This window comes from Ceratotherium simum, chromosome 26, assembly GCF_057802395.1.
Source record: "Ceratotherium simum simum isolate JZ-2026a chromosome 26, ASM5780239v1, whole genome shotgun sequence".
Taxonomy (NCBI): Eukaryota; Metazoa; Chordata; class Mammalia; order Perissodactyla; family Rhinocerotidae; genus Ceratotherium; species Ceratotherium simum.
The window spans coordinates 15,013,711-15,040,889 of record NC_141925.1 but is presented as its reverse complement, the minus strand read 5'-3'; the positions used below and the strand labels follow the sequence as shown (position 1 = coordinate 15,040,889).

The following is a 27,179-nucleotide window of genomic DNA, read 5'->3' as shown; positions in this document are numbered from 1 at the left end:
AATTTTAACATCAGCAAGAAAGTTTTTTAATTTTAAACACTGTTACATTGCTGTATAGGACCTGAGCCTAAACTCTTGGTCCAGAGTCACTCTTTAGAAACAGTTTATCAGAAACCATGGATGATATTCTGAGTCAGGGGTATCTTTACTTCAGAAACTTTCTGGTAGGTTAATGGGTTGTGTGCTTTCATGATTGTCCGTCTTAGCTCTCTGTCCATCTTTTTAAAGATGCTTGGCTATTGTGCTGTTTATTACGACAGTTATTAAATTTTATATGAAAGAAAGTTAAGGGGTTCCCAGGAGTGGGGCGAGTATAGAGTTCCTTGCACATGACTTTTGGTGTAGGTTATAATTCAGCAGCCACGTATTGAGCATTTACCATATAATAGGACCCTGATGGATGCTCTGGATATAGAGATGATTGTGTCTCTTACTATAAAAGAAAATCTAGCTGAGTCAGAATCAGCAGACATTTGTTGAGCAGCTGTGTTCCAGAATCTGCTCGGCACTTGTTTATATACCTCCTGAGCATCAACCCAGTGACTTCACCTGGCTAACCCCAACAGCACCTGTGAGGCCAGTGGGACTCGCTCCTCATCTAAGGATTCATAAGGCTCAAAGGGGTTGTGACTTTCCCCAGACACACATAACGCAGGCTGTGGAATTACGAGGGAAGCTCAGCTTACTTAACCTCTTTCCACCGTAGCAACTACACATCCTTTGGGTAATTATTTGGTTGATTAGAAATTTCTCTTAAACAATTTGTATAACTCATATATGAACCATGTCCTTTCAAGTTTTAAATGGCTTTAAATACTATCCTGCCTATTTTTACAGGTTGACTATGTCATTAAGGAAGCAACTAATGTAGATAACTTGGCTCAGCTGTATGAAGGTTGGACAGCCTGGGTGTGAATGGCAAGACAGTAGATGAGTCTGGTTAAGCGAGGTCAGACATCACCAGAATCAACTCAGCCTCAGGCATCCAAAGCCACACCACAGTCGGTGGTGATGCGACTGGGGGCTTACTCTGAGGAAACCTAGGAAATCTCGGTGCGCTAGGAAGTGAATCCTGCAGGACAGCTGCACTCAGGGATACGCCCAACACCATGGCCTGCAACCCCAGGGGCAAGGGTGAAAGAAAGAAAGCTCACCGCCTGAACACGGAGATTGTCTTTCTGCCACAGCACAGCTGCAAACGTGTCAGGAGGTTAGCTGCAGAAAGAAATCGGGATGCTGCGGAGCACAGAGTGATTTGGAACTCCATTCCACCTGACCCTGTGTGTACACTCCAGGAAAAACAAACCCCGCTCAGAAACAGAGAAAACTGGGGCCGCGAAGAAATCACAGCCAAGGAAGATTTGATGCATTCAGATTCTCGTGTAACACTTGTTGCTTGGCAACAGTACTGGTTGGGTTGACCAGTAAGTACAAAAAGCCTATGTGATGTGAATTTCAGAAATGGACTGAAAATGGAGAGCTATGTAACAGATACACTACATTGGAAGAACTCACTTCTGAAATGAAGGGAAAAAAACCACCCCATCGTCCTCCTCCCCAACCCCCCTTCCTTCCACCTACTCATTCCCCTTTTACCTGATCGTAGTAGATTAGCCATCTTTCAAATTCACTTTTATTTCAATCCTTATATTTCATATACTTCTGTCTTGATGCTGTTAGCAACTTATATTTGGAGTGATAAACAGAAATTTCTCCAAAACCACTGATAACATGGAAAAGTCAAGGATTGTTTAAAGGTCTGATGATCACATACAAAATGTAATTCTGGTTATTTAAGTCATTTCTGTGATTCTATCATGTACAGTTTCCAGAATTGTCACTGTGCATTCAAAAGTAATGAATCTAACCGACATTTGATTTAATGTACACTCCCCTTTGCCTATAGTGTGCATTTTTTGGAGGTCATTCAAATTTTCCCTCTTCTGTGATTGCTGTAGTTTCTTTCATAGAAAGTAGCTAATCCAATGTAATCTTTTACCTTTTTAAAAACCAGGATAGAGTACCTATTAGAGTTTTACATTGTTGATGACAGATTAACAATAAAGTGATGTTCTGGTGGAGGTAGAGTGAAATGTTTTTTTAATTTAGTTTTCTCATTTGATACTTTTAATTTACACGGTGTAAATTAAAAGTGCTTTAGTTTACCTGGCATTTTAGGACAAGTACATGAAACATCAGTGAAAGTGAGAACCGCCACCATCTTTTATTAAGTTCAATTATTAGTCTGTGAAGTGCTTTACTTTTTGAACAATTTTAATAGTTTGCTGTTCAGTAGTACATTGTAGTGAATTCATGATCAAGGTTTCCGTAAATTTAGCATTGCATTTTAGTACTGACTGTGTAAGCTCAATTGTTGATCCAAAATAAAAATCCAAACTAGAATTCTTAAAATCACGTATCAACACAAAATAGAACGCAAAATAGATTGTTTGAGTACATTTTTCCTGCGTTTTAGAGATTAGGACTGTGATCACTTTCTGGTTGCCATTCTTCACAGACAAACTTGAAAAGTATTAAGGAAAAATTCCACAGAGCTCTGGCCTTTTCTATATTCTGATTGCCACACTAATCTAGAATTTTGAAATACCCATGAAAGAATGCATTTCAGTATCAGTGCTTTTTTAATACTTGGACAAGTATTGCAAGAAAGGTGGTATTTTTAAATACCCATGTGTCTAATAGCAAGTTAAGGAACCTAGTGCATCAGATTTTATTTTCTTCATTCATTTTGAACCTTATTTTCACAATCACAACAACCTATCTGGAATAACAATGCCATATTGTGTTTTGCACGCTGCTTTATTTCCGAGAGGCTGTGGGAGCTATAGCGTTCATCACTTGATTACCTCTGCTCTCTCAAGTTTAAACAGTCTTTTTAGCAACATTCTTTGTTGTCACAAGGGAAAACTTTTATCACAGTGATAAAACCAGTTCACACTAGTTTGTCCCTATAGGTAGTATTCAGAAATTGCTTCCTCTTTGGTAAAGAAGATAAATGAAATAGGTGAATTTTATGGCCTGTGAAATTCAGGCTTCAGAGGTACCTGGCACCTTATCCAAGCAAAAACAAAACAGCTTTATATCAACATGTGCCTCTGGTAAATTATCCATCGCTTTTATTTTAAAATGGTCCCTCAGAGAATACTGTGCATGTACCTGTTTGGTTGTGGGGCAGATATGAATAACTGGTGACTTCAAAGCTTGCTCTTTACTGCACTCAACAACAGGCCTCCGGTCTGTACATTTGGCTTCCTCTGGGAAGTCATTCTGCAAGTAGCCTTGCCATTGGAACTGTTGTAAGAGAACTCAATTAGAGATTTAATCAGTGGTAAAAGGCCCAGTGATAATAGCAGAATGAGAAGAGAAGGCTATATTTTGGGGATTATCTTGTAAATTAATGTAAAGTTTAGAGTGCTGTGGTTATGAAGTCATACATTTTTGATGATACATAATACCTATGGAAAACCAGGGATCTCCTCCTCTCTCTTCCTCCCTCTCTCTCTCTCTCTCTCTTTCTCAGATTCAGGGGGTACAGAATAACCTACAACCTCTTCCTCAATTCAGAGTACCCTTGGAAATTGAAGTTTATCTTAAGTGTTTTGTTGTCTTCATTTCCTAGAATTGCCTGAATTTTAGTTGATTTCTCTACAAAGCAGTGGAGGCTTAGTAGTTTATGGAGCTGTATCTGTATTTCTCTTTTACTCTGTTTCTTTGGTGTGTCTTGCCGTATCATTATTTCCGGTCATGAGTTCTTAACATAGTTTGCTAGGTGATTATTAAGATTCTTTTGTGTCTGACACTTGTGATGAGTTGTTTTTGAGATATGTGAGATTTCTGTGTGAGAACTGATAATCAGGCTCTTGATCTGCTTCCCTAAATGGTTTTTTTAGACCCCAAACCCCAGGTTCAGGGTGAGGGTTTATAATACAAAGAAAAACTTCCATCACTTCTGCCCTTAACACTTGCCTCCGTTACCTTAAGGCTTAGTATGTAGTTTTCTTAATATTGTCCAATGTTTGGTGTTATCTGCCTTGTTTTAATTGCAGGTTTTTGTTTTTTTTTTAATTGTGGTTGTTCTGATGTGTGAAATTTAAGGAAAGAGCCATTAAAAACTGCCGAGCAGGGCAATGCAAGTACAGCCAAATATTACAGTTGATGTGCAATCTTAGTTCCTTTTAAATCTGGGGTTTTATAGGCAGTACTTTAAATTGAAAAGTCTTCCTGGCCTATTTTCCTCCACATATTTGTAATTACTCTGGGGCTTACTTGTTTTGGCAGTACTAAAATCAAAGGAGCTGGTTCTTCTTTTCTCCCAATTCTTTTCCTATTGAAGAAAGCACCTACAATAAGCCTGTTAGTCGTATGCATATACATCACAAATCAGTGAATGCTTTATTATTAGCAATTTAAGTAACTGTTTTACATAAAATTAGATGAATGTGAAAACCATTGACCTTCCATTCTATATCTTCTTGAGCTTGTAAAATGCCAGTAATTTAGAGCTAGGACTTCCCCCACTTAAATCAAGGAGGTAGAATATATTAAATAAGGGTCACTTAAAGAAAGTAGTTGGGTTGTATTAGAAAGTTTCCTCCTGTGGGGAAAAACTAGCTAGCATTATAGATTTTTCCAGGCATTGGGGAAGGGGAAATTCACTGTATTATGAACCTCTTAAGGGTGTGTTGCACTTTTCCTGCTTCTTAGGCCTGGGTAACAGTGTCACCATCCCTTATTTACAGGAGGGCAAATGGACTCAGGCTGAGAGAAGCTTCATAGGTTCAAGGATTAGTGGTACAACATGAACTGCTTAGAGTCTCTTGCTTTCTGTGGGAATTTGACTGGGCTTACTAGGGAAAAGCTGTTTGTTGTGCTAATGTAAAAATGTCATACAATTAGCTTGACTTTCGAAGATGGTAAACTTAAGGAACTGCTTGTTTTGAAATGCAGACTTGTAGAATGTTTTCTTTCTTTCAAAACAGGCTGATTTTTCTTTTTCTTTTCCTGCAAGTCCAAGTTTCAGCTCTTGTTTAAAGTTCTTGTGTCACTTATTTTTCTGGTTTAAATTTCCTTATATTTCCAGCTGTAATGTCAGTGGCACCATCATACTTCACTTACTTGTTAATTTCCTTCACCCTTATTATAAGAGCAAATTGAGTTGAACTGAATCTTCCTTGTCCCAGTAACATTGTATAAATAAAGTGGCTTCTCTGTACAAAAGGTTGTAATGCCTCCTGATGGGTATAATTTTGTGATTGTATTTAAGATTAAAAGTTGAATAAATCACACCAGCTTCCTGAAAATGTTCATAATGCATCTTTTGGAAAACAAAAATACATGCCTATGGTTCTGCATATTTGCATTAACATGGCAAAGATTGTATGAAATACCTGTTTTTCAAAAAATAAAGTCTTAAAAAGACGTAGCATTTAAGCTCTGAATTTATTGGTTGAAGTAGGTTCCAGAAAACTTAATTTTGGAATATGGGTAGTTTTTTTTTTTTTAAGCATTAATACCTCCAAAAAAATTTTTTTAAAGCTTACTTCTCTAAAAAGTAAATTTTTTACCCTCCAAGTTCTATTTTTGAACAGCAGTGGAAATTTTACTTCAGTGGGAAAGTTCTTAGTATTAAGGTACAATGTATTAAGCTTAATTTTGTCAATATTTAAACAAAACTGTAGAACATTATTGACATGTATGTTCCCTGGGGTATGAAAGCACAGAAGGAAAATAGAATTAAAATGTCCAGCTTGTTGCAATATCTGGAAATCAGATTGCATTTGTTGCTGCTAGTTTATGTTAGGAGGGTTTATGTTAACTGTTAAGTCATCTGGCACGTTTCAAAAGATCACATCCTGTCCTTGTAGTACAAAAACAGCACAAAAGGAAGCTACGCTAAGGGTAGGCTTTTTTTTTTTTTCCCCTCTAATAAGGCCAATTGTAAGTTTAGTTAAAGAAAGACCTTACAGCAGCATGTAGGCTGTGAAGTTGCAAATAGGTCTCAAGGAACACATTCCTTGAGTAACAAAAATACTCCATGGAGAACTTCTGCTGTTTGAGTTACTTAAATTCTTTTCACCTACCTCAATTTCACAAGCTGGTGTTGAAAAGTCTTTCTTCTTAAGTTGTACGTAGGGAACTTGGGTGAAAACCAGAAGCATTCTGTAGCAAAAGCTGATCTCCAAAAGTAGAAATGTCCATGTTTAAAGCCTAATAACTCCTTGGCCTTGCCTTTGGCAGTGAATGTTACTGTGCCTGTAAGCAAATTTTGCCTTCAAAGTGCTCAACATGTGCACTATTATGTGGCTGCTGATTGTTAGGGACCTTTTAATTTTCTTTTGAAGAGGTAGGGGAGGGCTTGCGACTCGATAGCTTTAAAGTCTCCCAAAATGGGGTCTCTATGTGACTGCATACATTACCTGTTTTTTTCCCCCAACATCCCCCAAAGTGGCACGTTATTGAAGAGGCCCCTTCCCTTGCAAAGGCTCCCCCCGCCCAAGTGTTGATACCTAATCCAGATGCTATTTTTTCCACAGATCCATGGCAAATTTCACACCCTTTCATGAAATTCACAATGTTCCTGCCCCCCTGGTTTTCTTAGGAGCTGCATGTGCGCTATAGCTGTATTCTCAAATTTCTTTATGCCTTCCCTGAACTCTTAAGAACCTGGTAGTTATTTAAGGAATGCTTTTAAAGTAATCTAAATTCGATGGCATAATACAGATGACTATAAAAGGATAAAAGGCTGGAAGTTAAAAGCTATGATAAATTTTCCTGAAACAGACAATGTGACCAGGTCAACATTTGGCCTGATTTTGTTTGTACCAAGTAAAGAAAATCAAAGCACTTGTTAATGCATGTTGAAATCCTGGAGAAAAAGATGTGGAAGTGTCTCAACATAGTTCATCTAATTCCTAGATTGCCTCTGAATCCCACGGTTTGCATCTTTCCTTAGCATGACTTACAGTGTAAGAAAGGTTCTGTCAAAACGAGTCCCTTTTTGGATAGGGAGCTCGTAGTTTCCTAAGTAACTGAAGTGCCCCACAAGGAATTTCCTTAAAGACTCCACGTAAATAAGCCAACTTGATATCGTCAGTGCATTTTTCACAAGTTCTCAAACTAGACCCAGATCCTCCTCCCTCCCTATCAAGCTAAGGCCTTATTACTAATGGGTAGGAAGGAAAAACTGCAAAAAATCTACATAAATAGCTCTTTTCATTTGTCCTCAAAACCTCAAGAGGTGGGCACGAGTCTCCGAGTCACAAGTCTGGGCTAAACCGCCCGGTGGCCTGACCAGAGCGGGGATTAGAAGAAAGGGGGAGCCGCCCAGGGGCACAGCGAGGGCGGGGGGCACCCGCCGGCTGGGGAAGGGGGTCCCAGCCGGCCCCCTTCATCACATCGAGGTTAGCGTCCCAGGCCCATCTCTGCCCTCCGCCTGATATGCGTGGCATATTTCTTCGAGGACTAAATTCCAGAGAGGCTCCTTAGCTGCTCTGAACTCCAGCAGAAGAGGCTCCGAAGACGACCGCAACGTCCACGCCTGGGGCCAGCGAGGCCAAACCAGACCCGGGGCGGCCGCATTTCAACCGCTGCCGAGAGGCCTGGGCGGGGCGTCGCACATCTCCTGGGCGCTGATTGGTCAGTCCGTGCCCCGCCCCCTCGGCCCGGAGCGGCCCCGCTCGCCTTTGACCTCGATTTCAAGCCATGCGCCGGGCAGCGGTTGGTCCGTCTCCCCTTAAGCTTGAGCTCGATCTGCCCAATGAGGAGCGAGCTTCGCGGGGTCTGTCGGGAAAGGCAGCCAGCCTATATAAGCGGCCTGCGGGGCGTACCCTCGCGCTGGGGTCGTTGTGTGGTTCCTGCGGGAAGGCTGCGTTGGAGGGTGGCTTGCGCTCGCTGAGGCGGCACCTCGGCGACGATGGCGGAGGGAGATAATCGCAGCACCAACCTGCTGGTGAGCCCCGGGGCCTCGTCGCGGGGGAACCGAGCGGGGCCTGCGGACGTGGGTGGGCTCAGCGGGGCGGCCCTGCGGCCTCGTTCCTGTCACCGCGGCGGGCCCGGCCCTCCTCTCCCGGCTCCCAGGCCAGGCGACGACGCCTGCCCCTCGGGCTTCTTGGGTGGCAGTCCCTAGTCGTGTGGACCCCTGACGTCCCCTCGGGAAGGTGCGGACCGGCCGAGGAGGGCGCGTGATCAGTCACGAAGAGGGTTGAGTAGGAAGTGGGCGAGGGGGCTGTGACGAGCCTGGGGTGCAGCCTGGGCCACACGGCCGCCAGGGGCCTGTGGAGCGCTTTGGGGGCCCAGGCCCCAGCCGCATCCGGGTTTCCCCCTTTTTGATCTTAACCTGGATGTCCTTTCGTTTTTTTTCCCCCCAAGACTTGGACAGGAGTGGAGGGTCGAAGGGCTGCTGCCCGGTTGTTAGAGCTGGCACAGCTTAAAACGGCAGGGAGGCTGCGAGTTCGCCGCGGGGAACTGGGCGTGGGGTCCAGCTGGAAGGACAGTGGGCGTCCTGGCGTTGGTCTGGAATTTGTAAGCCTGGGTGGGGTCTCAGGACGACTTCAGAAATAAGCAGGGGTCCGAAGGAACCGCAGTGAGGTGGTATCCCAGGCGGGCAAGTGTAACCCCTCTGCGAATTTCACGGCATGATCTAGGCAAAAACGAGAGAAGTCCGTGCATTTTCTCCGTTGCCTTTCCCCGGGGAAAGGCAGGCCACACGCCACAACCGCAATGAATAGAGGAACCAAAGAATTTAATTTTTCACTTTTGGTTTTCCGAGAGCCCAGGTGCTAACGAATTAAGTGACTTTGCAGGGCAGTTTTGATTGTGCGTGATTTTAATTTTGCATTGGTTTTTAGAAACGCATGACCTGCCCCCTTACACACACAGACCACACCCCTTCTCAGTGCTGTGCTTAGTTAGCCCTAGCCAGGTTGCTTTTAAGAGGATTGACTGAAGCACGAAGAAGTTGCCCAGGTTCACACAGCTGTTGAAATGACAGATCCTGGCCTGGTGCTCGCTGCTCTTGCCCAGCAGAGCAGTGTAGCTTGAAGGCGAGCGAGGCCTTTGACCTTATTTTTTCCTGGATTCACATCTGTTAACCTTTGTGTGGCTCAGCTTCCTCTTCTCTAAAATGAGGTGAGTAACACCACCTTCCTTTTAACTTTTTGGGAGGATTAAAATATAAGCATATGAAATACTCAGCAGAGTTTCTGGCACATAGTAATTGCTTATTTAACTATATTAAGCATAGTATATGAAGTCAGAAATATTGACACCTAAGTGTGATCAGTGTGGCGCAGATAGCATTTTCATTAAGATTAAGCTGCACTCTCCCCTGTTATTTGCATGTTTCCCTGTAATAACATTTATAAGGACATGTTCCAGTTTCTTTTCCTCTACCCAAATCAGCTTACGGGCTTTTTGCCACATTAGCTCATCCTAGAAGTCTGCTTTCAGCTGATAGTCAGATTTGCAGAGAAATTTGAGGTCTAACTAAAATGTCCTGATAAGTGTAAGAAGCTCTGTATTAAGGAGATATATTGAGCTAAAATGCTTCTTATAATTTGGCGAGTTTTCCTTAATTGTGCAAATGATGCCAACATCTAAATGATTCCATTACACAAAGAGCTATTTTAGAAGTAGCTGTTCAGGGAGAGGCTTTCCTAATGGATTTAGAAGGAGGGGTTTAAATCAATGGAATGACAAAACAGCAGATCAGTTCTAACTACCTGAAATGAGGGAATTGAAAGTGATCTAATTTTATACTTTGGGCACTGCCACTTAGTACGTGACTTTGGGAAAGTTGGTTAACCATTCTGAGCTCGCTTTCTTTCATTGTAAAATGGATCTAATTATCCCTACCTTGAGGGGCTCTATAAGGATTATGTTACATCGTGTATGTAAATAATAGCCCAGTACTTGGACTTGGAAGGGGACCATTAAATGATAGTTTTTTCCCCATTAATTTCTGTCTTTGGTACGAAAATTGCAGTTTTTTGGAAACTAACTTGTTTAAGATAGTGATTTGGTTAAGAGCTATTTCACACACACTTGGTGCCTTGGAAGAATTTAACTCTCTAGGAACCACAGAAATGTTGAGAGTGGTAAAATGACTGCTTTAAATGTTGGTCATGCGTAGGCTGCAGAGACTGCGAGTCTGGAGGAGCAGCTGCAAGGATGGGGAGAAGTGATGCTGATGGCTGACAAGGTCCTGCGCTGGGAGAGAGCCTGGTTTCCACCTGCCGTCATGGGGGTGGTTTCTCTGGTGTTTCTGTAAGTGCACTGTTCAATTGCTATGGATTGTGCTTGTTATTAGTAAGGGCTCAGGTCATATACAGCCTTCATTTAGTCTTTTGTGTAATGTATAATCTGTAAAGAATGCCTTTCCTTAGAGCAGTTCGCCTAGTTTTCAGAATTTGTAGTACTTACGTAAACTCAGTAACCTAATGCAGTTGAATAAAGACCCTTTGCACTCCTAAAAAGTATTGAGGACCCCAAAGAGCTTTTGTTTCTTGGTATTTGCATTAACCATTGCAGCTATGATGTCATCATGTCATGAAGCTTTTAGAAAACCACTTGTGAGAAAGTTAGAATGAAAAGGGCAAATAACATCTTTGAGAACCAGAGGACTCAGTGAATAAGCATCTTCAGCTGGGAATAATATTATGACTATGGTTTTCTAACCTTTATTAATTTTTTTTTTTTTTAAACAGGACTATCTACTATCTAGATCCATCTGTTCTGTCCGGTGTTTCCTGTTTTGTTATGTTTTTGTGCTTGGCTGACTACCTTGTTCCCATTCTGGCACCTAGAATTTTTGGCTCCAATAAATGGTAGGTGGCCCAAGGATTTGGCAGTCTAATTTCTGAGAAGTTCCTGAACCTGGTGGCTGTGATTAGTATCCTGTAATTAAGCACAGAGAATTGTCTAACCATCAGAATCTTAGGGGTTAGATTTATTGCTTTTATGTGAAGACTTTCTTAGCTGATTCAGATGTAAATCATGAATTTCTGGTACTTATATCTCCATAGTTCTTTTATGGTCTAGCATTTATTTTGACCTTTTTTTTTTTTTTCTTTCTAGACCTTTTTTATGAAAGTGAGGTTTTTTTAGGTAATGTTTTATCAAGGATAGCAGAACTCATAATGAGCTTTCTATAAAAGTAGTATGTTTACATTTATTTCCATTGATATTTAAGATGTAATGTTAATTTCATGCATTATTTTTGAATGAATATGAAAACAGTAACTGGTAGATTTTTGTCCATTCGTTTAGCAACTATTTATTGAATGTCTGCTTTTATGTTAGACACTTTTCTGGGTGCTGTGAAATGTTTTGACCTTTAAGATTGATCTTGTGTTTAAGGTTGAGACGTTGAGGCAGTGCAGTGGTGGTTAGCTGGATGCAGAGCAGGTGCTTCAGAATAGGTTCAAACTGTGTATACAGGTGGATTGTTGATTTCATTTATACTGTTTTTTGAATTGGTTATTTATGAGTTCCCAAGATATAGTTAAGTGGCTGTGGATCATATTAAAGTATTTTAACTTCCCTCTGGAATGTTGCATTTCTCACTTTTGATCCAAATAATGAACACAAGTAGATGCTGGAATAGATTTTCTTCTTCTAGCTGCTATTCTCCCTTGGTAGTTTATTTTAATTTGATGAGTAGTCTACTTGTGCCTTTAGTTTTTTGTTGCCCCAATAATAGCAAATTATAAAATAATTCTGTAAAAATAAAAATTTTAGATGTATGCCTTATGGACTTTTGAGAACAAATTCAGACATCTTGGAGGAGTTTGTTTAAGTTATGGGATAATTAAGCATGTTTAATTTAAGGTGTTTCCCCCATAGCAAAATGGATTAGTATTGGGAAATATCCTTTGAATTGTTTTTCACGTGCAGCAATAAATTGAATTATGCCGTTGTTTTCTGGGCAAGTTTGCAATTATGCAATGTAACAGTTTAACAAAAGGAATCAACCTCTGACCTTGACTGTATTAGCCAGATGACATTCTAATCTGCTAATTTATAACTCCTGGAGAAAAGTTTTCAGAAATAAACACTGATAGTTTCATGGTAATCAGTATGTGGCTCAGTCTTATCGACAGAGCAGTTTTATTTTTTGATCTTTGTGGGCAAGGAAGGACACTGTTACATAGCCACAATCAAGCCTTGACCATGGGTAGCATATAAGGTCTGATTGTTTACAAGAAGTTCCAGGGCTCAGCAGAAACCCGTCTACTGTATCTATCACTGCAGTTTTACAGGGACGAGGACTAGAGGAGAGAAGGCCACACATCCCCCAGCATAGGGCCTACTTTATAATAGCAGCCATTATATCTGTATAGCAAAAACAAGACAGAGGCAACTTTTTTTTTTATCAGAACCCAAAAAACATTGTAAATAAAAAAGGGCTTTCTTGGAGGATCTTTTTGTATTTTTACTGCTGTTTATGATTATATTTTCCCTCACTGGGACTAAATTTATAAAGAATTTGGATTTGAGCTGTATGCTGCTGCCTTGGCATCAAATATATGAAGCCCAGTTGAGGGTACTATGCTTTGAATGCTAGTAGTTACTGTTTACTGAAGAGTGCTCAAATACAGCTGTTTGGTAGAAACTTCACATCTTCCTCAAAATAGTGGGACTCTGATGGGCTACAACCCAGGATTCATTAGGATCTGAAAAATAATATAAGAATAGAGAAATTAATGTATACTGATTCCTGCATGACCCATAGTAGTCATGAGTCTTCTGTTACTTTCATTAACCAGATGTGGCTTTAGAAACATAGATTACCATTACTATGTACACACATGCATGTGTCTTTATGTAGAAACTTATTCCTGTGCTAGAAAAGATGTCTTAATGGTACAAGAACTTTTTTACCTTTATAAGATAATGGTGAATCATTGTTGTTTTTTCTTTAGAAGATAGCTTTTTAAATTTGAGGAGATGGTATATTTCTGTTTACTATAGTAAAGGGGAAATTCTTTTTCTAGGACCACTGAGCAACAGCAAAGATTCCATGAAATTTGCAGCAATCTAGTCAAAACGCGACGCAGAGCTGTGGGCTGGTGGAAACGCCTCTTCACACTAAAGGAAGAAAAGCCTAAAATGGTACTTTTTTTGTTCTGACTTAATTAAGTAAGCAAAATTTTAAGGTTGAGTCCATTTTTACTTCATTGTAGCCTAATGAGAGTCTTTTTGTTTTAATAGTTGTAGTTTGATATTTATCATTATCCATTGGCTTAACTCCTTTGAGCACATTGAGAAATGTTTATCTGTATTTGTTAGACTGAATCACTGGAAGTTAAAATTACATTTTGCATTTAATTTTTTATTTTAGTCAAGCAAAATTTTTTTGTTTCTCTTCTTTTTTACTTACTGAAAGAAAAGTAAAAGACATGTTTAGAAAGGATTTGTTCTCTTGTGTCTTAGGTTCACATGAGGTTACAGTGTGAAGTTATTAATTGTGAAAGTAGTAAAATTTATATTATAAACTGTATATAGAGTTACAGTAATTCTAGGAGGGAATGTATCTAAATTCTGTAAAGTAGATATAATGGAGATTTCTATGGGTTTTATATAATATATACATACCAAGTGTTTTTAAAGAAAAGTGGTCATAAAAACAGAATTATTGAGGCCAGCCCGGTGGCGTAGTGGTTAAGTTTGCGCACTCCACTTCAATGGCCCAGGGTTTGCAGGTTTGGATCCTGGGTGTGGACCTACGCACGGCTTATGAAGCCATGCTGTGGCAGTGTCCCACATATAAAGTAGAGGAAGATGGGCATGGATGTTAGCCCAGGGCCAATCTTCCTCAGCAAAAGGAGGAGGATTGGCAACAGATGTTAGCTCAGGGCTGGTCTTCCTCACAAAAAATTTAAAAAAAAACAGAATTATTTTCCAACCTTTGAAACTACCTCCTAAAGTTATGCTTCTTAGTCTGTTTCTAGGAGTTGATAATTTCTTGTTATTTTTATTATTAGTACTTCGTGACCATGATCATTTCTCTTGCTGCGGTTGCTTGGGTGGGACAGCAAGTCCACAACCTTCTTCTCACCTACCTGATAGGTAAGTCTTGAAGGAGGAACTCCAGGCACATCCTGGCCAGTGAAGTCTAAGGGAACTTGGTCAGTAAACAAATATGTGTGTGCCTACCAAGTTTAACGCACTGATCAAGGACCTGTGGGAGCATAGAAAGATGACTGAAACCAGGTCGTTGTTTTCAGGGGGTTTGTGGTCTTATAGGAAGTTAAGACAGTATAACCAAGGTAGAAAGTAACGTGCAAGAGGTCAGAATAAGCAGTGTGTTATCTGAGATTGGGAGGTATGATAGCAGAAGTTTCTGGGGATAAAGACTGACAGAAATCACGGATTTCAGATTGCTTCCTCCCATTGGAGTGTCTAATAGTCCGGGGAACTACCTTCTGTAAAATGTAATGACCTTTAGCAAGTTAACTACTGCCTCCTTAATTTTGTTTGTTTATTTATTTTAAGTGACTTTCATACTGTTGCTTCCTGGACTAAACCAACATGGAATCATTTCGAAGTACATTGGAATGGCCAAAAGGGAGATAAACAAGCTTCTCAAACAAAAAGAAAAGAAAAATGAATAATGCGTCTGCTTTATTCAGTGTCATTAGTAGCATATACATTGTCCTTGGGAACAGTTTGTATTATGCTCTCTGGATACTAAAATGTTACAGAAGTAGTTCTTTGCTCTCCCTCATTCTGCCCTTAATTAGTAGAAATTCAGACTTGCCAAGTAAGGCTTTATGCGTAGTGTCTTCATGTCAGGTGTAGCGGGGTGCATTCTCATCATTTGGCCTTCTATGGACGACTCGTTTGTGAGTACGACTTGTTTTGATTTTTCTCACCCAGGGTTAATTGAATTCTTACTTTTAGGCAACTTCCTTTAAAATAATGTAGTGGTGAACTTCACCCTTTAGTCCAGTTAACAGTGACTCGGGATAATTGTTCGAGTTGGTCGTTGCTTTAGCTCCATGCAAGGTAGTGGTCGGAGGCTACAGGAAGCTGGTTCTCCTGTCTACTTCCACAGTCTGCTTACAAAACTGTCCGGCACATGAATATAGAGACCAAGTCTACCGCTTCTGATGAAGAGACCAATTAAGATTCATTCCTCATTCTGTTTCTATACCGTGGGAAAGAATCCTCATGGAATAAAATGAGACCAATTCCATGCTCTAGTATGTGTTGGTTTCTCCCTTGTAGCAATTTGGAGGAAACATTGATCCTTCCTCCCAAATGAGGAATCTGACAGGCTTAGACTTCTTGTCCCCTTGCACTTAGACTTCAAGTTAGTAGATCCTTAAAGGCTTTTTAATAGCAGGCTTCCAAAAGGTTGTGTTTAGGATTTTTAGCATACTTTTAATTTCAGATTTTCAGCTGACTGAAACTAAAGTACTTAATAGGTTAAGACTCATGTCTTTGACCTTCACTCCGAGACCAGCCAATAAAGGACAAATGTCTTCCTGTGTTTAATCAAGATTCATTTCAGTAGAAAATAACCTTATCCTACTAGTTTTTCAAGACCAGAATAAGCCTTTAAAGGTAAGCCTCAAGATTCTCACCACATGGTAATGCTGGCTGCTTTGGTCTCCGTAGATTTGGCATAGGAGGTGGTGACTATGCTGGCCTCTGACTTGTCTCCTAGCTATTTCTCTGAAGAATGCAAGGGCTGTTGGTGGGAACAGATTGTGGCCATGATAGCTGGCCTCTGGTCTACAGAGATTTTGTAACTCCTCGGAAGCGTCTTAGAATCATTCTCCTTCTCAGTAGCTAGAAATGTAGAGTAGTTGAAATCTTTAGGAATGAACCTCTGAGGGCGGAAAATGTGACATATTTGGGAACAATTCTTAAACTCTGATTAATGCTGTAATATAGTTTTGTGAATTTATTGCACTGATGCTGTAAAACCTGGACCTTGTGAAATATCTGTCCCTAAATAAGTGTTGTTTTCTCCCCTTCAATATTGCTGTAAACAGTGGCACCTATGTAGCATATGTTGGATTTTTTTTTTAATGTTTCATATGAAAACTATAAATTACCTTAATTTACATGTTTCCTCATTGTAAATAAGCCTGTCTTCCTATCCAGATTTTTTTGTGTGTGTGTGTTCTACCAGTTAACCACTTGTGAGATTTTAATCCTGTATTATTTCTTCTACTGTGTTTTGTGTAAAAGGGGAAAATAAAAAAAGCTGCAATTCCTCCTCGTGCCCTTCTTTCTTTACCTTAGCCAGTACAGTGTCTACATGACTGGATTTGTGAATCCAATTAATGAACTACCCTGTGACACCATTACATGCCTATCAGATACTCTTTTTTTTTTTTGTAATTTTTATTTATTTATTTTTTTCCCCCAAAGCCCCAGTAGATAGTTGTGTGTCACAGCTGCACATCCTTCTAGTTGCTGTATGTGGGACGCGGCCTCAGCATGGCCGGAGAAGCAGTGTGTCGGTGCACAACCGGGATCCGAACCCGGTCCGCCAGCAGTGGAGTGCGCGCACTTAACCGCTAAGCCACGGGGCCGCCCCCCTATCAGTTACTCTTTAAGAACAAAATGAAATAAAAGGTTTAAATTTACTTATTCAGCAAACATCCAGGCACCATGCCACATGGAAAAGGAAATACAATGAATGAGTGATGGCCAAAGATGATGTGTGAGAGGGCCAAGCCAGAAGAACAGGCAGAGCACAATGCAGGCTCAAGGAGAGGGGCCGCCATGGGCACCTCTGTACCCCGGGGCCCACCTCAGAGCTCAGTACACGAGGTGCTCAGTAAGTAATTGGTGGGTGACGTGTCTGCCCTTGAAACATTTTTTAAAATTAGAGCTCAAATTGGATGTTTTATCATTGGGTATTGCTATCGATACTTAGTGGTCCTGGGAACAGATTGACTATCAAATTCTAAGCACTACCCAAAAGTATGGATCCTTCTTTGGACCCTCCTGGGGGTTTGGTGATGTCCAGAAAAGGAAAGTCTCAACCCAAAGTCACCCCATGGTTACCTAATGCTTTGAAATGCTGGTCTTCCCCCATGTAGCTGTGAGGACTTCTCAGGCCACCTCACCTGGCTGGCTTCCTCCCCAGGCCAGCTGGGCTACCCCTTTGCTAGCTCCGCCCACAGCAAAAGTTCCTTGCCTCAAGAGACACAAAAGACACTTGCCTTGGTACCACCTTCAGCAGAGGTCCTATCATCCCAGAGTTCACAGGATGCCAAGAGGAGGCCATTTGGAGTTCGTTGTGCCAAGAAGAGGGAAAGGATTTGAGAATTTTTAGAAGTGATTTAATGCCAGCAGCTCATGTTACCATTTATTTATTTTTTCCCTGAGAAAGATTAGCCCTGAGCTAACATCTGTGCCCAGCTTCCTCTACTTTGTATGTGGGTCGCCACCACAGCATGGCTGATGAGTGGCTTAGGTCTATGCCCAGTATCTGAACACACAAACCTGGGCCGCCGAAACGGAGTGCACCAAACTTAACTACTAGGCCATGGGGCTGGCCCTGTTACCATTTATTTTTAACAACTCAGATCATGATCAATCCTATTTGAAGCCCTCTTGCAGGTTCCAGTTTGCCTACAGCATAAATCACAAGCTTGTGAGACAATTTGTACATGGCCCTTTGCTCCATTTCCACTCCTCTACCCTATTTCCCAATTACCGCCCAGCCCTTCTGAGATTTCTAGCCATCTTTATATGATTCCATGCCCTCCTAGTTCTTAGAGCTGTTATAAGCCTAGTCCATCCTAGGCTACTGCCCTGCACATCCTACCGTTTTGGGATCAGGTAGACGTAGATCCAAACCCCACAAAGTAATTTATCTAGTGGCTTAGACAAGTCACCCCTCTTTTTTGGCTTTGACTTTTTAAACTAAAGCAAAATATTAAGATTGAGTCAATTTCAGATTGAATTTAGTTTTCCCATTTGTGAAATGGGGATAATAGTACAGATCCCATAGGAGCATTGTATAATCGCCTTTGTTGTTCTTAGGAAAGTTAATCTCCAGGAAGCACTTAGTGGCAGTCATGAATTGGTAGTGGCTGGTACCTTTCATGACACAGATCAAATGGCACCTCCTCTGTGAAAGCTTTAGCAACTTCCCAGGCCCCTTCTGCATTCCCACAGCACTGCATGTTGGCATCCTATATGGCACACTGCCCGGTTGTTATTTAGAGGTCTGTCTCCTCTACTGGGATCTGCACCTTTTAAGGGCAGAAACTGATATTTTTGTCCCCTTACCCCCTGGCACAACACCTGGCACATGATAGGCTCTCATTAGATGTTGGTTGAATGAATGGAGGAATGAATGAATGAAGTGTATACAGAGAGAGTGGGTGGTGCTATTTTTCTATTTAGGGTCAGGCTCTTTAAGGAAAGTGGGTTTATTCACTTAACTCCTCGCTGTTGCTAAGGCCCTCAGTGAAGGTGAACTCCATATTTTTAGTAAACAAAACATGTACAGGGAACCAGTTCCTCAAGAGAATTTTCATTAAAAAAGCAAATGGTCCTTTTGTAATGTAAATTATCACCAAAGAATTCTATATTCCCTGAGATGTTCAAATTGGGAGCTTTGCTTTCAAGATTCACTTACAATTGGAGAAGTGGATGGATGTGGACTTAGTGAGCTGAGACAATATACTAGTAATAAACGTTGACTGAGCACTCTGCCAGGTTTTGTGTTGATCCCTTTTATACGAATTAGTTCGCTTATCCTCACAGCAACTTCAAGTGACTGCTAGTATCATACTCATTTTACAGTTGGGGAAACCAATTTGCCCATTCATTCATCAGATATGTAAGGAGTGCCTATTATGTGCCAGATAACTTCTCTAGAAGCTGTGAGTACAGTGGTGAACAAAATTGACCAAACCCCTGCTTGCTTGGAACTTAATTTGGAAAATGGGACTGGAGGGAACCCGGAGAAGGCTGTGTGTGTGTGTGTGTGTGTGTGTGATTAAAGGAAAGCCGGGGAGCAAGCCTCCTGGCTAACTGGGGGAGGAAAGTTCAAGTTAGAGGCAAAAACAAATGCAAAGACCCGGAAGTGGAGTATGCTTGGAGTGTTTGAAGAAAATCAAGCCAGAGGAGAATGGTGGGGGCTGAGGTCTGGTGCGCCCGTGCGAGGAGGCAGGTGTGCACGTCGCGGAGGACCCTGTAAGCTTTTGTAAGGAATTTGGATTTTACTGAGGGTCATGGGAGCCCTCGGAGAGTGCATGATCTGACTTAAGGTTTTTTGACTTAAGTTTTTTTGCAAATACTCTTTCAGATGTTAGGTCAGCTCACTCAGCTCCAGAGAGGGCGGAGCAAGAATTCACTCCCTCCCAGGTGATCAGACCCTGGGCTTCAAGCGGTAGCTACAACTCCCTGTTCTTTCCAGTGGCAGAATACGTATGTTGCGCTTTTAGTACGTGCCGGACGTTGTGCGAGCCCTTTGCCACCATTATCTCATCGGCCCCTCGCAATAACCTCTAAGAGGTAGGTATTATTATTATTACCCCCAGTTTACATCTGGGGGAGGTTCAGAGAGGATAACATTTATCCAAATTGGTTCTTCTCGGAGTGCAGAAGAGCAGATAAAAGCTACTGCCTCAGAATCCTGAGTCTATTTCAAAACATTGGTGGCTTTCTTACGAACTGAGTATCCCAGAACTCCAAAGAAACCTCTGGAGCCCCAGTAAATAATTTCTAAGATTTAGGGAGAGTCAAAAAGGAACCACCAATTAAAAATTATATTTTGACTGCTTTGAAAATGTAATACATACACACGTTTCAAATAAAAAAACCAAAATTGTATAGGGAGAAAAGCAAGTCTTCCAGTTTCTAATACCCTCCCCAGAGGCAATTACCGATTTCCATAAGTCCTTCCAGAGAACCAAAATTACGCAATTGTCAAAATTTATTCTAAATAGTGAACAGTTATCGCAATAGCAATTAGCAAATATCTAGGCCCTTGTTGTCATTTTGAATTCTTACAGATTAAGTGCTAAAAGGGAGTCGAAACTCCGAATCCCCTCCCCTGGCCTCACCTGGGGAGGTCGATTCCATCGACTCTCTACTGCCCATCCCTGAAGAGGCTCCGCCCCTTCACCCACCTCCTTCCACTAAGTAATCGTTTTTTTCTTTTTTTTGGCGGTCCTTTGAAAGTCTCGCGATAGCCCGCTCGCTTCCCATAACTCCGTGCGCTCGCCCCTCCCGTCCTCTTTCCGCCATCTTTTCGTGCCGGTGAGTATCTCTGTCTCAGCGATCCAGCATCATCCGTCGGCTATCGGTGCCATCCTGCAGTCTGAGGCTCGCCTTTGGACCTCTGCGAGGATGCCGGGGCCCGCCCGGGCCGGGGAGACTGTCCTTGCGGGGGTCCGGGCAGGCGTAGGGGAGAGTCATGCCCGGCCGCCCCACGCTCTGCACCCTAGGGAGCTCGGCCCGTGGGGCACTGGCGGAACCGGAGCGTTCCACCGCCCGGAGAGGCGGTAGCCCCGGCTCGGTCGGTGGTGTCAGGACCCCCCCGCCCCCGTTAGTGGCTGAGGCAGAGCCTAGGCTCCGGGCGGCGGGGAGCGGCGGGGACGGTGGCCGTGGTGGGCCGCGCAGCTTCCCATCCCTGCGGCCGCGCCGGGAGCTCGGGGGGCGGAGGCCGCTCAGCGGGGTGGCGGTGTGCCGGAGCTAACCTGGACCTTCTGGGCTCTGGGCTTTCCCCCTCGGACGCTGGGTTGAGCTTGAGGAAGCAGCGTGGGTCCCTGCTCTTGGCACTTGAAGCGTGCTTTCCTTCATCCTTAGCTTTCAAAACTTTATTGGAGTATCTGGCAGTTCATGCCAGTGGGATAGAGTTCAGTCTGGTGCATGTCCAGTGTTTCTGTTTGCCCCTGCTTGCTTTGGGACACAGTTTTAGATGGCACAAGCACGGACATTCAGTGGTTACAGGTGTTAGGTGAAAGGTAGTACCTTTCGGATATTGGGACAAGGCTGACATTGAGTTAGTTGGTGTAAAGAACAGTGTAAATAGTGCAGAAGCTGCTGGATTTCAGAAGTTGGGAAATCGGTGGTGATTGTCAGTCCCGTTCTGAATAACTGCCGGACCATAGCTGATGCTTCCGTTTTGGTAGCTGACATATTCCGCTGGGGAACCAGCCTGCTTAGAGGTGGGAGAAATTCATGGTAGAGGCGGAGAGAAAAGGATGTGTTGGCAGTGGAGTGGCTGGGCGACTGTTGGTGTTGGCCATGCCGGTAAACCCTGTTCTGTCTTCCCCGCACAGCCACAATGGTGCGCATGAACGTCCTGGCCGATGCTCTCAAGAGCATCAACAACGCCGAGAAGAGAGGCAAACGCCAGGTTCTCATTAGGCCGTGCTCCAAAGTCATCGTCCGGTTTCTAACTGTGATGATGAAGCATGGTAAGTGTGTTGCTGTGTTTTATGTTTTGATGTGAAAATATTTAATTGTGAGGGGAGGACTTGGAAGAGGGGGAGCCAGGTGTGTGTCAGCCGTGGTGTCAGCCGGGTGTAACATAGTGTCAGTTGGGAACTACTGCAGTTGACTTGGGCTGTGGATGGGGTAGTCTGGACAAATGATCCTGTTCCAAAAACACTAGGTAGGTGAGGACTGTTGAGAAAGGAGGAAGAGTTTGTCTGTGGCATGCCCTGCTAGGTGTTGGGAGCTAAAATGGCCTTTCTTTGTGTAATATTGCAGCTGCAACATGTCATTGAAAGGGCTCCTGGGCTCTTCTAAGAGCTCCTTGGGATGGAAAGGAGGATTGTTGCACGTCTTGGGCACAAGGTAGCCTTTGGGAGTGGGAAGCTGTGAAGGGGCAAGGGGAAATTAATCCCCTTTTTAGAATTGCAGGGTGGGTTGTTTGGAGTGTTGTTCCCTAAGTTTTATGTATTACTAGGCTGTGAAAATTTGTTCTGATACAGAGCATCTGTCTTTGTCTAAAATGCTTAGAGAACCAATCACTGAGATGATATGAGGGAGGAATCTAGTAGGCACACAGCAGGAATACTAGAGGAGCGTAAATATTCAGGTGTGTCGAATCGATATCTGCCATTTAATACAGTCACTTATGTTTTATAGGTTACATTGGCGAATTTGAAATCATTGATGACCACAGAGCTGGGAAGATTGTTGTGAACCTCACGGGCAGGTTAAACAAGGTAAGCGTTGACTTACACATTTAAGAACCTTAAGAGTTATGTAACATGGTGTTACGTGTTGTAACTGCCCGTGTAAAACTGAATAGTGGTGCCATGCTTGCTTTACCTAGTGAGGTAAAAAAGAAATTACTTAAGGAATGGATTAACATTGTTAATTTTTATATCATGTTTTACTTCGTTTGTTCTCCGGGGTTGTATTGGCTCTAGAATTGCTAGTTGACCTAGTGTTTGTGGGGTCTGAGCTATCTGAAGGAAGATGCAGGAGGGCTGGGGTAAAGTGAACAGCTGGTGGTACTGGTGTTTGAATCTTGGGTGGTACACTGCCCACCTCACTGAACTTGGGTGGCTCACTGCCCTTAATGCTCTCAGTGTGAAGGACTTTTGTCCTTCCTGTCTACTTGGTTTTTTCTAAGAGTGGAGTTCTCTAAATAAGAGTATTAATACTTCTGTTTCTGCTGGCATAGGCTGTGCATGTGTCTTTGAGATCTGTGCTCCGTTTCAGTTTGACTTGGTCAGCAGAATCTAGTGGATCTGTTTGATCTGTTTGACTTTGTGGCTTAACTGATTGTATGTATTTTGGGGGCAGGTTAAGCTAGTTAAGGTCCCTGAGCTGCTACCCCACTTTTTGTGTTGAAGTTTGTAACTTTCACATTGGCAAGGAGTCAGGTCCTGTAGTCCAACACAGATGCAGGGAAGACAGGCCTGGAAAGTGAGTTATGGTTAGCAGCAGGGGCCAGATTGGTGAGGTTATTTCCTAGTTCAACAATTTCCATTTTACAAAGTTGCTTCCCTATACAGTGAACATGCTTCACGTGTGGATAGGTGCTTAATGTTAGATGAAAACTACTGGATGTGAAGCCTTGGGAGGGATTTGAAGAGTTTTCAAGGGTAATTTTGTGTCTATGTTTTTGAGTTGATGTTAAAAAAAAAGTTTTTAGGTTGGAGAAGTGCTGCATACCAAATTCCTCTTGAGCATTCACTGTACATAATAGCTTGAGAAATAAATTTGAACAGACCATTTCCCAAATGGAACTCATTTGTGGCATCCTTGTTCTGTGGTAGACTAGTTTGAAAAATTCTGGCCAAGAGGTAGTTAAAATCCAGGCCCTGCCAGTTACTTAGCTGCCTGATTTGGGCAAAACTTTGGTTTCTCTGAACTTCGTTTTCCTCCTTTAGAAGACATTGTTGCCTCAGTTTGCTTCACGTGAGTGATGGATGTACACTTATTTTGGAAATGTCCTGGGGCTGGGAAGTAATAAGGGAGTGTTGAGACTAGATTAGTTAAGAAAGTTCTGGCATTGATCACATTCTCTTAAGATTCATCTGGTTTGGGAGAGGGTATGCTGGTTTAGTTCTAGCTGAATGAGGGATTTTTGCTGCTGGAATAAAGGAAAACCTGGGTACAGGTTTTCTGGGAGGCCTCAGAAGGGTCTTGCACTGTAGCCTGCTTGGAGAAGGAACTGGTCTTCCCTCTTCCTGTTCCTGTATGCCTCCCATCCAGTGTGCGATTGCCTTTGACAATCAGGTGATAGAGTAGCTGATAGGATAGTATTATAAAAAGGAGGACTTGAGGGCGCTTCCTGACATAGGGCAGTTGGGCAGGACAGGCCCATTTTCAGTTTCATGGAGTGAGGTCTCTGCCTAGGAAAGTGTAACTGCTCCGAAGACTTCAGTAAATTCTAACCTCACAGTCCCCTTTAGTTTACAGTTGTGTGTCTTGGAATCTTGGTCAGGATTGTCTTGTGTGGATGTGCACCCACCACTGGCTACCGCTCTCTTAGCCCTTTGGAGTTTACGCTTGGAGAGTCCTAATCCCCAGTGTTCTCACATGGTCATTTCTTGTGTTACTAGTGGGAGCCTTTCTGCATTGATGTCTTGAAGTGTACCAGTGATTTTTAGAGCAGCGGTTTGAGTGGGGGGTCCTTTTCAGCTCTAATTAATTAGAGGCGTTTGATCCCCTTGGCTTCCACCTTCTAAACCCAGCTGATCTGTTCATAGACCTTGTGTGAATTTATGGGAAAGCTCGTGTAGCCTAGTGGGTGTCTGGACATCTATTGGGATTTAGGATTTGCGTATGATCGGGGGATTCAAGTATAGCGCTTTGGCTCTTGGAGAGCTCGCGCTTTGGAGGGTAGTTGTTGCTGTGTCCTAGGAGCAGACAGGTGAGATAACAGTAAGAACTCTGCTCTTTCTGCCTTCCACCCATTTTGCCAGATTAGTTTGGAAACACTTCTCTGGGGTCTAGGGTGGTAGGCCTCAGAAATGTAGGTGGCACATCATTGGTGTGGAGCAGCGGTTCTTAGATTTTAGTTGAGTGCCTGTGGGGCTTGTCCCTTAGAAATTCTGATATTTTGCATTTTTAGTTTATAGGCAAAGGATGTGAGGCGCTACACATTCATTTCAGCCTTACTATGTAAAAAAAAAAGTGACTACAGTTTTATTTGCCTGAGGCTTGGTCTCTTAGCTCTTTAAAATCTGGTCATTTGTCTGGGACAACTCTGGCTCATAGAGACACGCGCTGGTGACCTGACACCGCCGTGTATTTATTGCCTTTTGTTCTACCTGTTTTATTGGCTTTTTCAGTACTTCACTTTTTTCCCCTAAGCAAGCATAGTCTGCAATCAGTGTAGTTTTCAAATGGCGTTTATATCAAAGAGCATGCACAGAATAGTTAAATGTTGGGTTGATTGGTTCATATGACTATTTAGCAGTTATAAATGCTGTTTTCTGTTACGCGGTTTTTCTGTTATTGGTGACGTGTAAATAATGTTTTCTGTTATGCTTTTACAGTGTGGAGTGATCAGCCCCAGATTTGATGTGCAACTGAAAGATCTAGAAAAATGGCAAAATAACTTGCTCCCATCCCGTCAGTTTGGGTGAGTTGATTTTCCTCCTGTAAAAGAAGTTAATGTTAAGAACTGCTGTGATGCAGTTGGACTTGAGCTGAGGTTTCTTTTGGTTACAGTGGTAGTGGTGGTCTCTGTCCCCAACCAGCTTGACTCAAGGGCTAGCTTATTTACGTGTTGCCGCGTTTCATGTGTCGGGCTTCAGGTGCTGAGAGGTGTGTGAGACCTGAAGCAGACTGAGACAGCAGATCCGTGTCCCCTTTGCATGTCTGCTCGTCTGGCTCAGTGTGTGCAGTTCATGTTGTGTGTTTGATGTAGTGCCCCCCCCGCCCCCTTTTTTTTTGTGAGGAAGATCAGCCCTGAGCTAACATCCCTGCTAATCCTCCTCTTTTTTGCTGAGAAAGACCAGCTCTGAGCTAACATCTATTGCTAATCCTCCTTTTTTTTTTTTGGTTCTCCAAAGCCCCAGTAGATAGTTGTATGTCATAGCTGCACATCCTTCCAGTCGCTGTACGTGGGACACGGCCTCAGCATGGCCGGAGAAGCGGTGCGTCAGTGCACGCCCGGGATCCGAACCCGGGCCGCCAGTAGCGGAGCGCGCGCACTTAACCACTAACCCACGGGGCCAGCCCTGTAATGCCCTTCTGTAGCCGAATCACTTCTGAACCCTAGGCCTCTGGGGAAACTCAATTTGAACATCTTTATCCTTGGTAAAAGACTGAGTTCAAATCCTTGTTTTCCTACTTTAAAGCTATGAGGCCTTGGACAAGTCATAGCCTTAATTTCTTTATCTGTAAAAATGGTAATAGTTCTCTTACAAGTTGTAGTATCACCTGATTTAATTCTGGTAAAGCACTTTAGGGTCTGACGCAGTAAGTGCTTATCTGTTTGTGGTTAAGAGTCTTAAGCCCCCCAGTCATACGTTTGGTGACGTGGTTGAATTTACTCCCACTTGATGGTTAGTGTACTACAGACAAAGTGTTAGGAGCGAGTCATTTGTTTTTTTTTTTTTTTAAGATTTTATTTATTTATTTTTTCCCCCAAAGCCCCAGCAGATAGTTGTATGTCATAGCTGCACATCCTTCTAGTTGCTGTACGTGGGACGCGGCCTCAGCATGGCCGGAGAAGCGGTGCGTCAGTGCACGCCCGGGATCCGAACCCGGGCCGCCAGCAGCGGAGCGCGTGCACTTAACCGCTAAGCCACCGGGCCGGCCCATGGAGCGAGTCATTTCTGATTGTAGTTATACTACTTTTAATGCCTCGCAGTTGGCATGCTACCTTCTGTGTCTTTGACCCCCATAGTAACCCACGAGGTAGCCCGGCCAGGTGGCACTCCCATTGTTTGAATGACTGTCTCTCTATATAGTAGTTTGCTTGTGATCACACATACAGTAAGTGGCAGAAGCAATTCAATCAAGGTTAAATCAGTGCTTTAATGCTTTAAATTCCATGTTTCCTTGCCTGAGAGCAGAAAGTCACATTTTGAAGTTAAAGGTGTTCCCAGTCTTTGTTTTCAATTAAGCTTAATAGCATTGTTTCTCAGTGTTAGCTGAAGGCAGGGCTATGTGAGTGTGTGTAGCTCACGTCCCTGGATTTGAGTCTTTTGGTTCCAGGAGCCATGCCCGTGCACTGCCAGCCCGTGTCGGCAGCATTAGTCTGTGTCCATTACGAGAAGGTGTCTTAAGCATGGATGAGTGTTGGTGTTTTTCTGTACCAGAAAGCAGGTCTATGTTGAATTATTTTTAGGAAAAACTCACCAGGATTTTTTTTTTTTAACTCTCCAGTTTCATTGTACTGACAACCTCAGCTGGCATCATGGACCATGAAGAAGCAAGACGAAAACACACAGGAGGGAAAATCCTGGGATTCTTTTTCTAGGGATGTAATACATATGTGCAAATAAAATGCCTCGATGGACTATGGTGCTTCACTCAGTCGTTTCGAACTTTACAGCAGAGTAGCAAGAGCATCTGCAGCAGTACCAGCCTTTGTGTTAATTGGTGAATGCTGTTTCCCTGACTGAAGTGAACAAGAAAGTCCTGACTTGTGATAACTCACCATCACCCTCGTGGCTCACCAGAGAGTGTCTGGTCCTGGGTGGTTGAATCTGGGTTGGGGTCCAGGTGGTAAAGCTGTCTCTGGAGTCTTAGATTGA

At 42.8% G+C, this 27,179-nt stretch overlaps 3 protein-coding genes across 8 annotated transcripts in view; all 3 read left to right on the top strand.

Moving 5' to 3' along the window:
* The window catches only part of SMG1 (SMG1 nonsense mediated mRNA decay associated PI3K related kinase), a 106,880-nt gene extending 101,434 nt beyond the window's left edge, over positions 1-5,446 (top strand). For all 5 annotated transcript variants that reach the window (XM_087417023.1, XM_087417024.1, XM_087417022.1 and 2 more), the window contains one exon: positions 838-5,446. In XM_087417023.1, coding sequence (XP_087273149.1) covers positions 838-915 — 78 coding nt within the window. In that variant the 3' untranslated portion in view covers positions 916-5,446. The remainder of the gene's footprint in view (positions 1-837) is intronic.
* Positions 5,447-7,835: 2,389 nt separating this feature from the next.
* On the top strand, positions 7,836-16,247 carry ARL6IP1 (ARL6 interacting reticulophagy regulator 1). Of its 2 annotated transcripts, none has more exons than XM_004441832.3 (6): positions 7,836-7,969; positions 10,151-10,284; positions 10,725-10,844; positions 13,014-13,131; positions 14,004-14,088; positions 14,515-16,247. In XM_004441832.3, the coding sequence occupies exons 1-6, from the start codon at positions 7,934-7,936 to the stop codon at positions 14,631-14,633; spliced, it is 612 nt and encodes a 203-aa protein (XP_004441889.1). In that variant the 5' UTR covers positions 7,836-7,933; the 3' UTR covers positions 14,634-16,247. The 2 variants fall into 2 exon arrangements, with proteins under 2 accessions (XP_004441889.1, XP_087273153.1); XM_087417027.1 differs by lacking the exon at positions 7,836-7,969 and adding an exon at positions 8,297-9,147.
* A 3,949-nt stretch (positions 16,248-20,196) lies between these two features.
* RPS15A (ribosomal protein S15a) lies at positions 20,197-26,942 on the top strand. Its single transcript, XM_004441833.3, has 5 exons — positions 20,197-20,259; positions 21,285-21,422; positions 22,099-22,178; positions 24,969-25,054; positions 26,809-26,942. Exons 2-5 carry the CDS (start codon positions 21,290-21,292, stop codon positions 26,900-26,902), a joined length of 393 nt encoding a protein of 130 aa, XP_004441890.1. The 5' UTR covers positions 20,197-20,259; positions 21,285-21,289; the 3' UTR covers positions 26,903-26,942.
* The last annotated feature ends 237 nt before the right edge of the window (positions 26,943-27,179 follow it).

Excerpts from the sequence above, each read along its gene's own strand:
- RPS15A (XM_004441833.3), top strand. The coding sequence starts at position 21,290 with ATGGTGCGCATGAACGTCCTGGCCGATGCTCTCAAGAGCATCAACAAC. Across the intron at positions 22,179-24,968 it reads TCACGGGCAGGTTAAACAAG|TGTGGAGTGATCAGCCCCAG; the intron begins GTAAGCGTTGAC and ends ATGCTTTTACAG. Across the intron at positions 25,055-26,808 it reads CTCCCATCCCGTCAGTTTGG|TTTCATTGTACTGACAACCT; the intron begins GTGAGTTGATTT and ends TTAACTCTCCAG.
- ARL6IP1 (XM_004441832.3), top strand. The coding sequence starts at position 7,934 with ATGGCGGAGGGAGATAATCGCAGCACCAACCTGCTG. Across the intron at positions 10,285-10,724 it reads GTGGTTTCTCTGGTGTTTCT|GACTATCTACTATCTAGATC; the intron begins GTAAGTGCACTG and ends TTTTTTAAACAG. Across the intron at positions 13,132-14,003 it reads AGGAAGAAAAGCCTAAAATG|TACTTCGTGACCATGATCAT; the intron begins GTACTTTTTTTG and ends TTTTATTATTAG.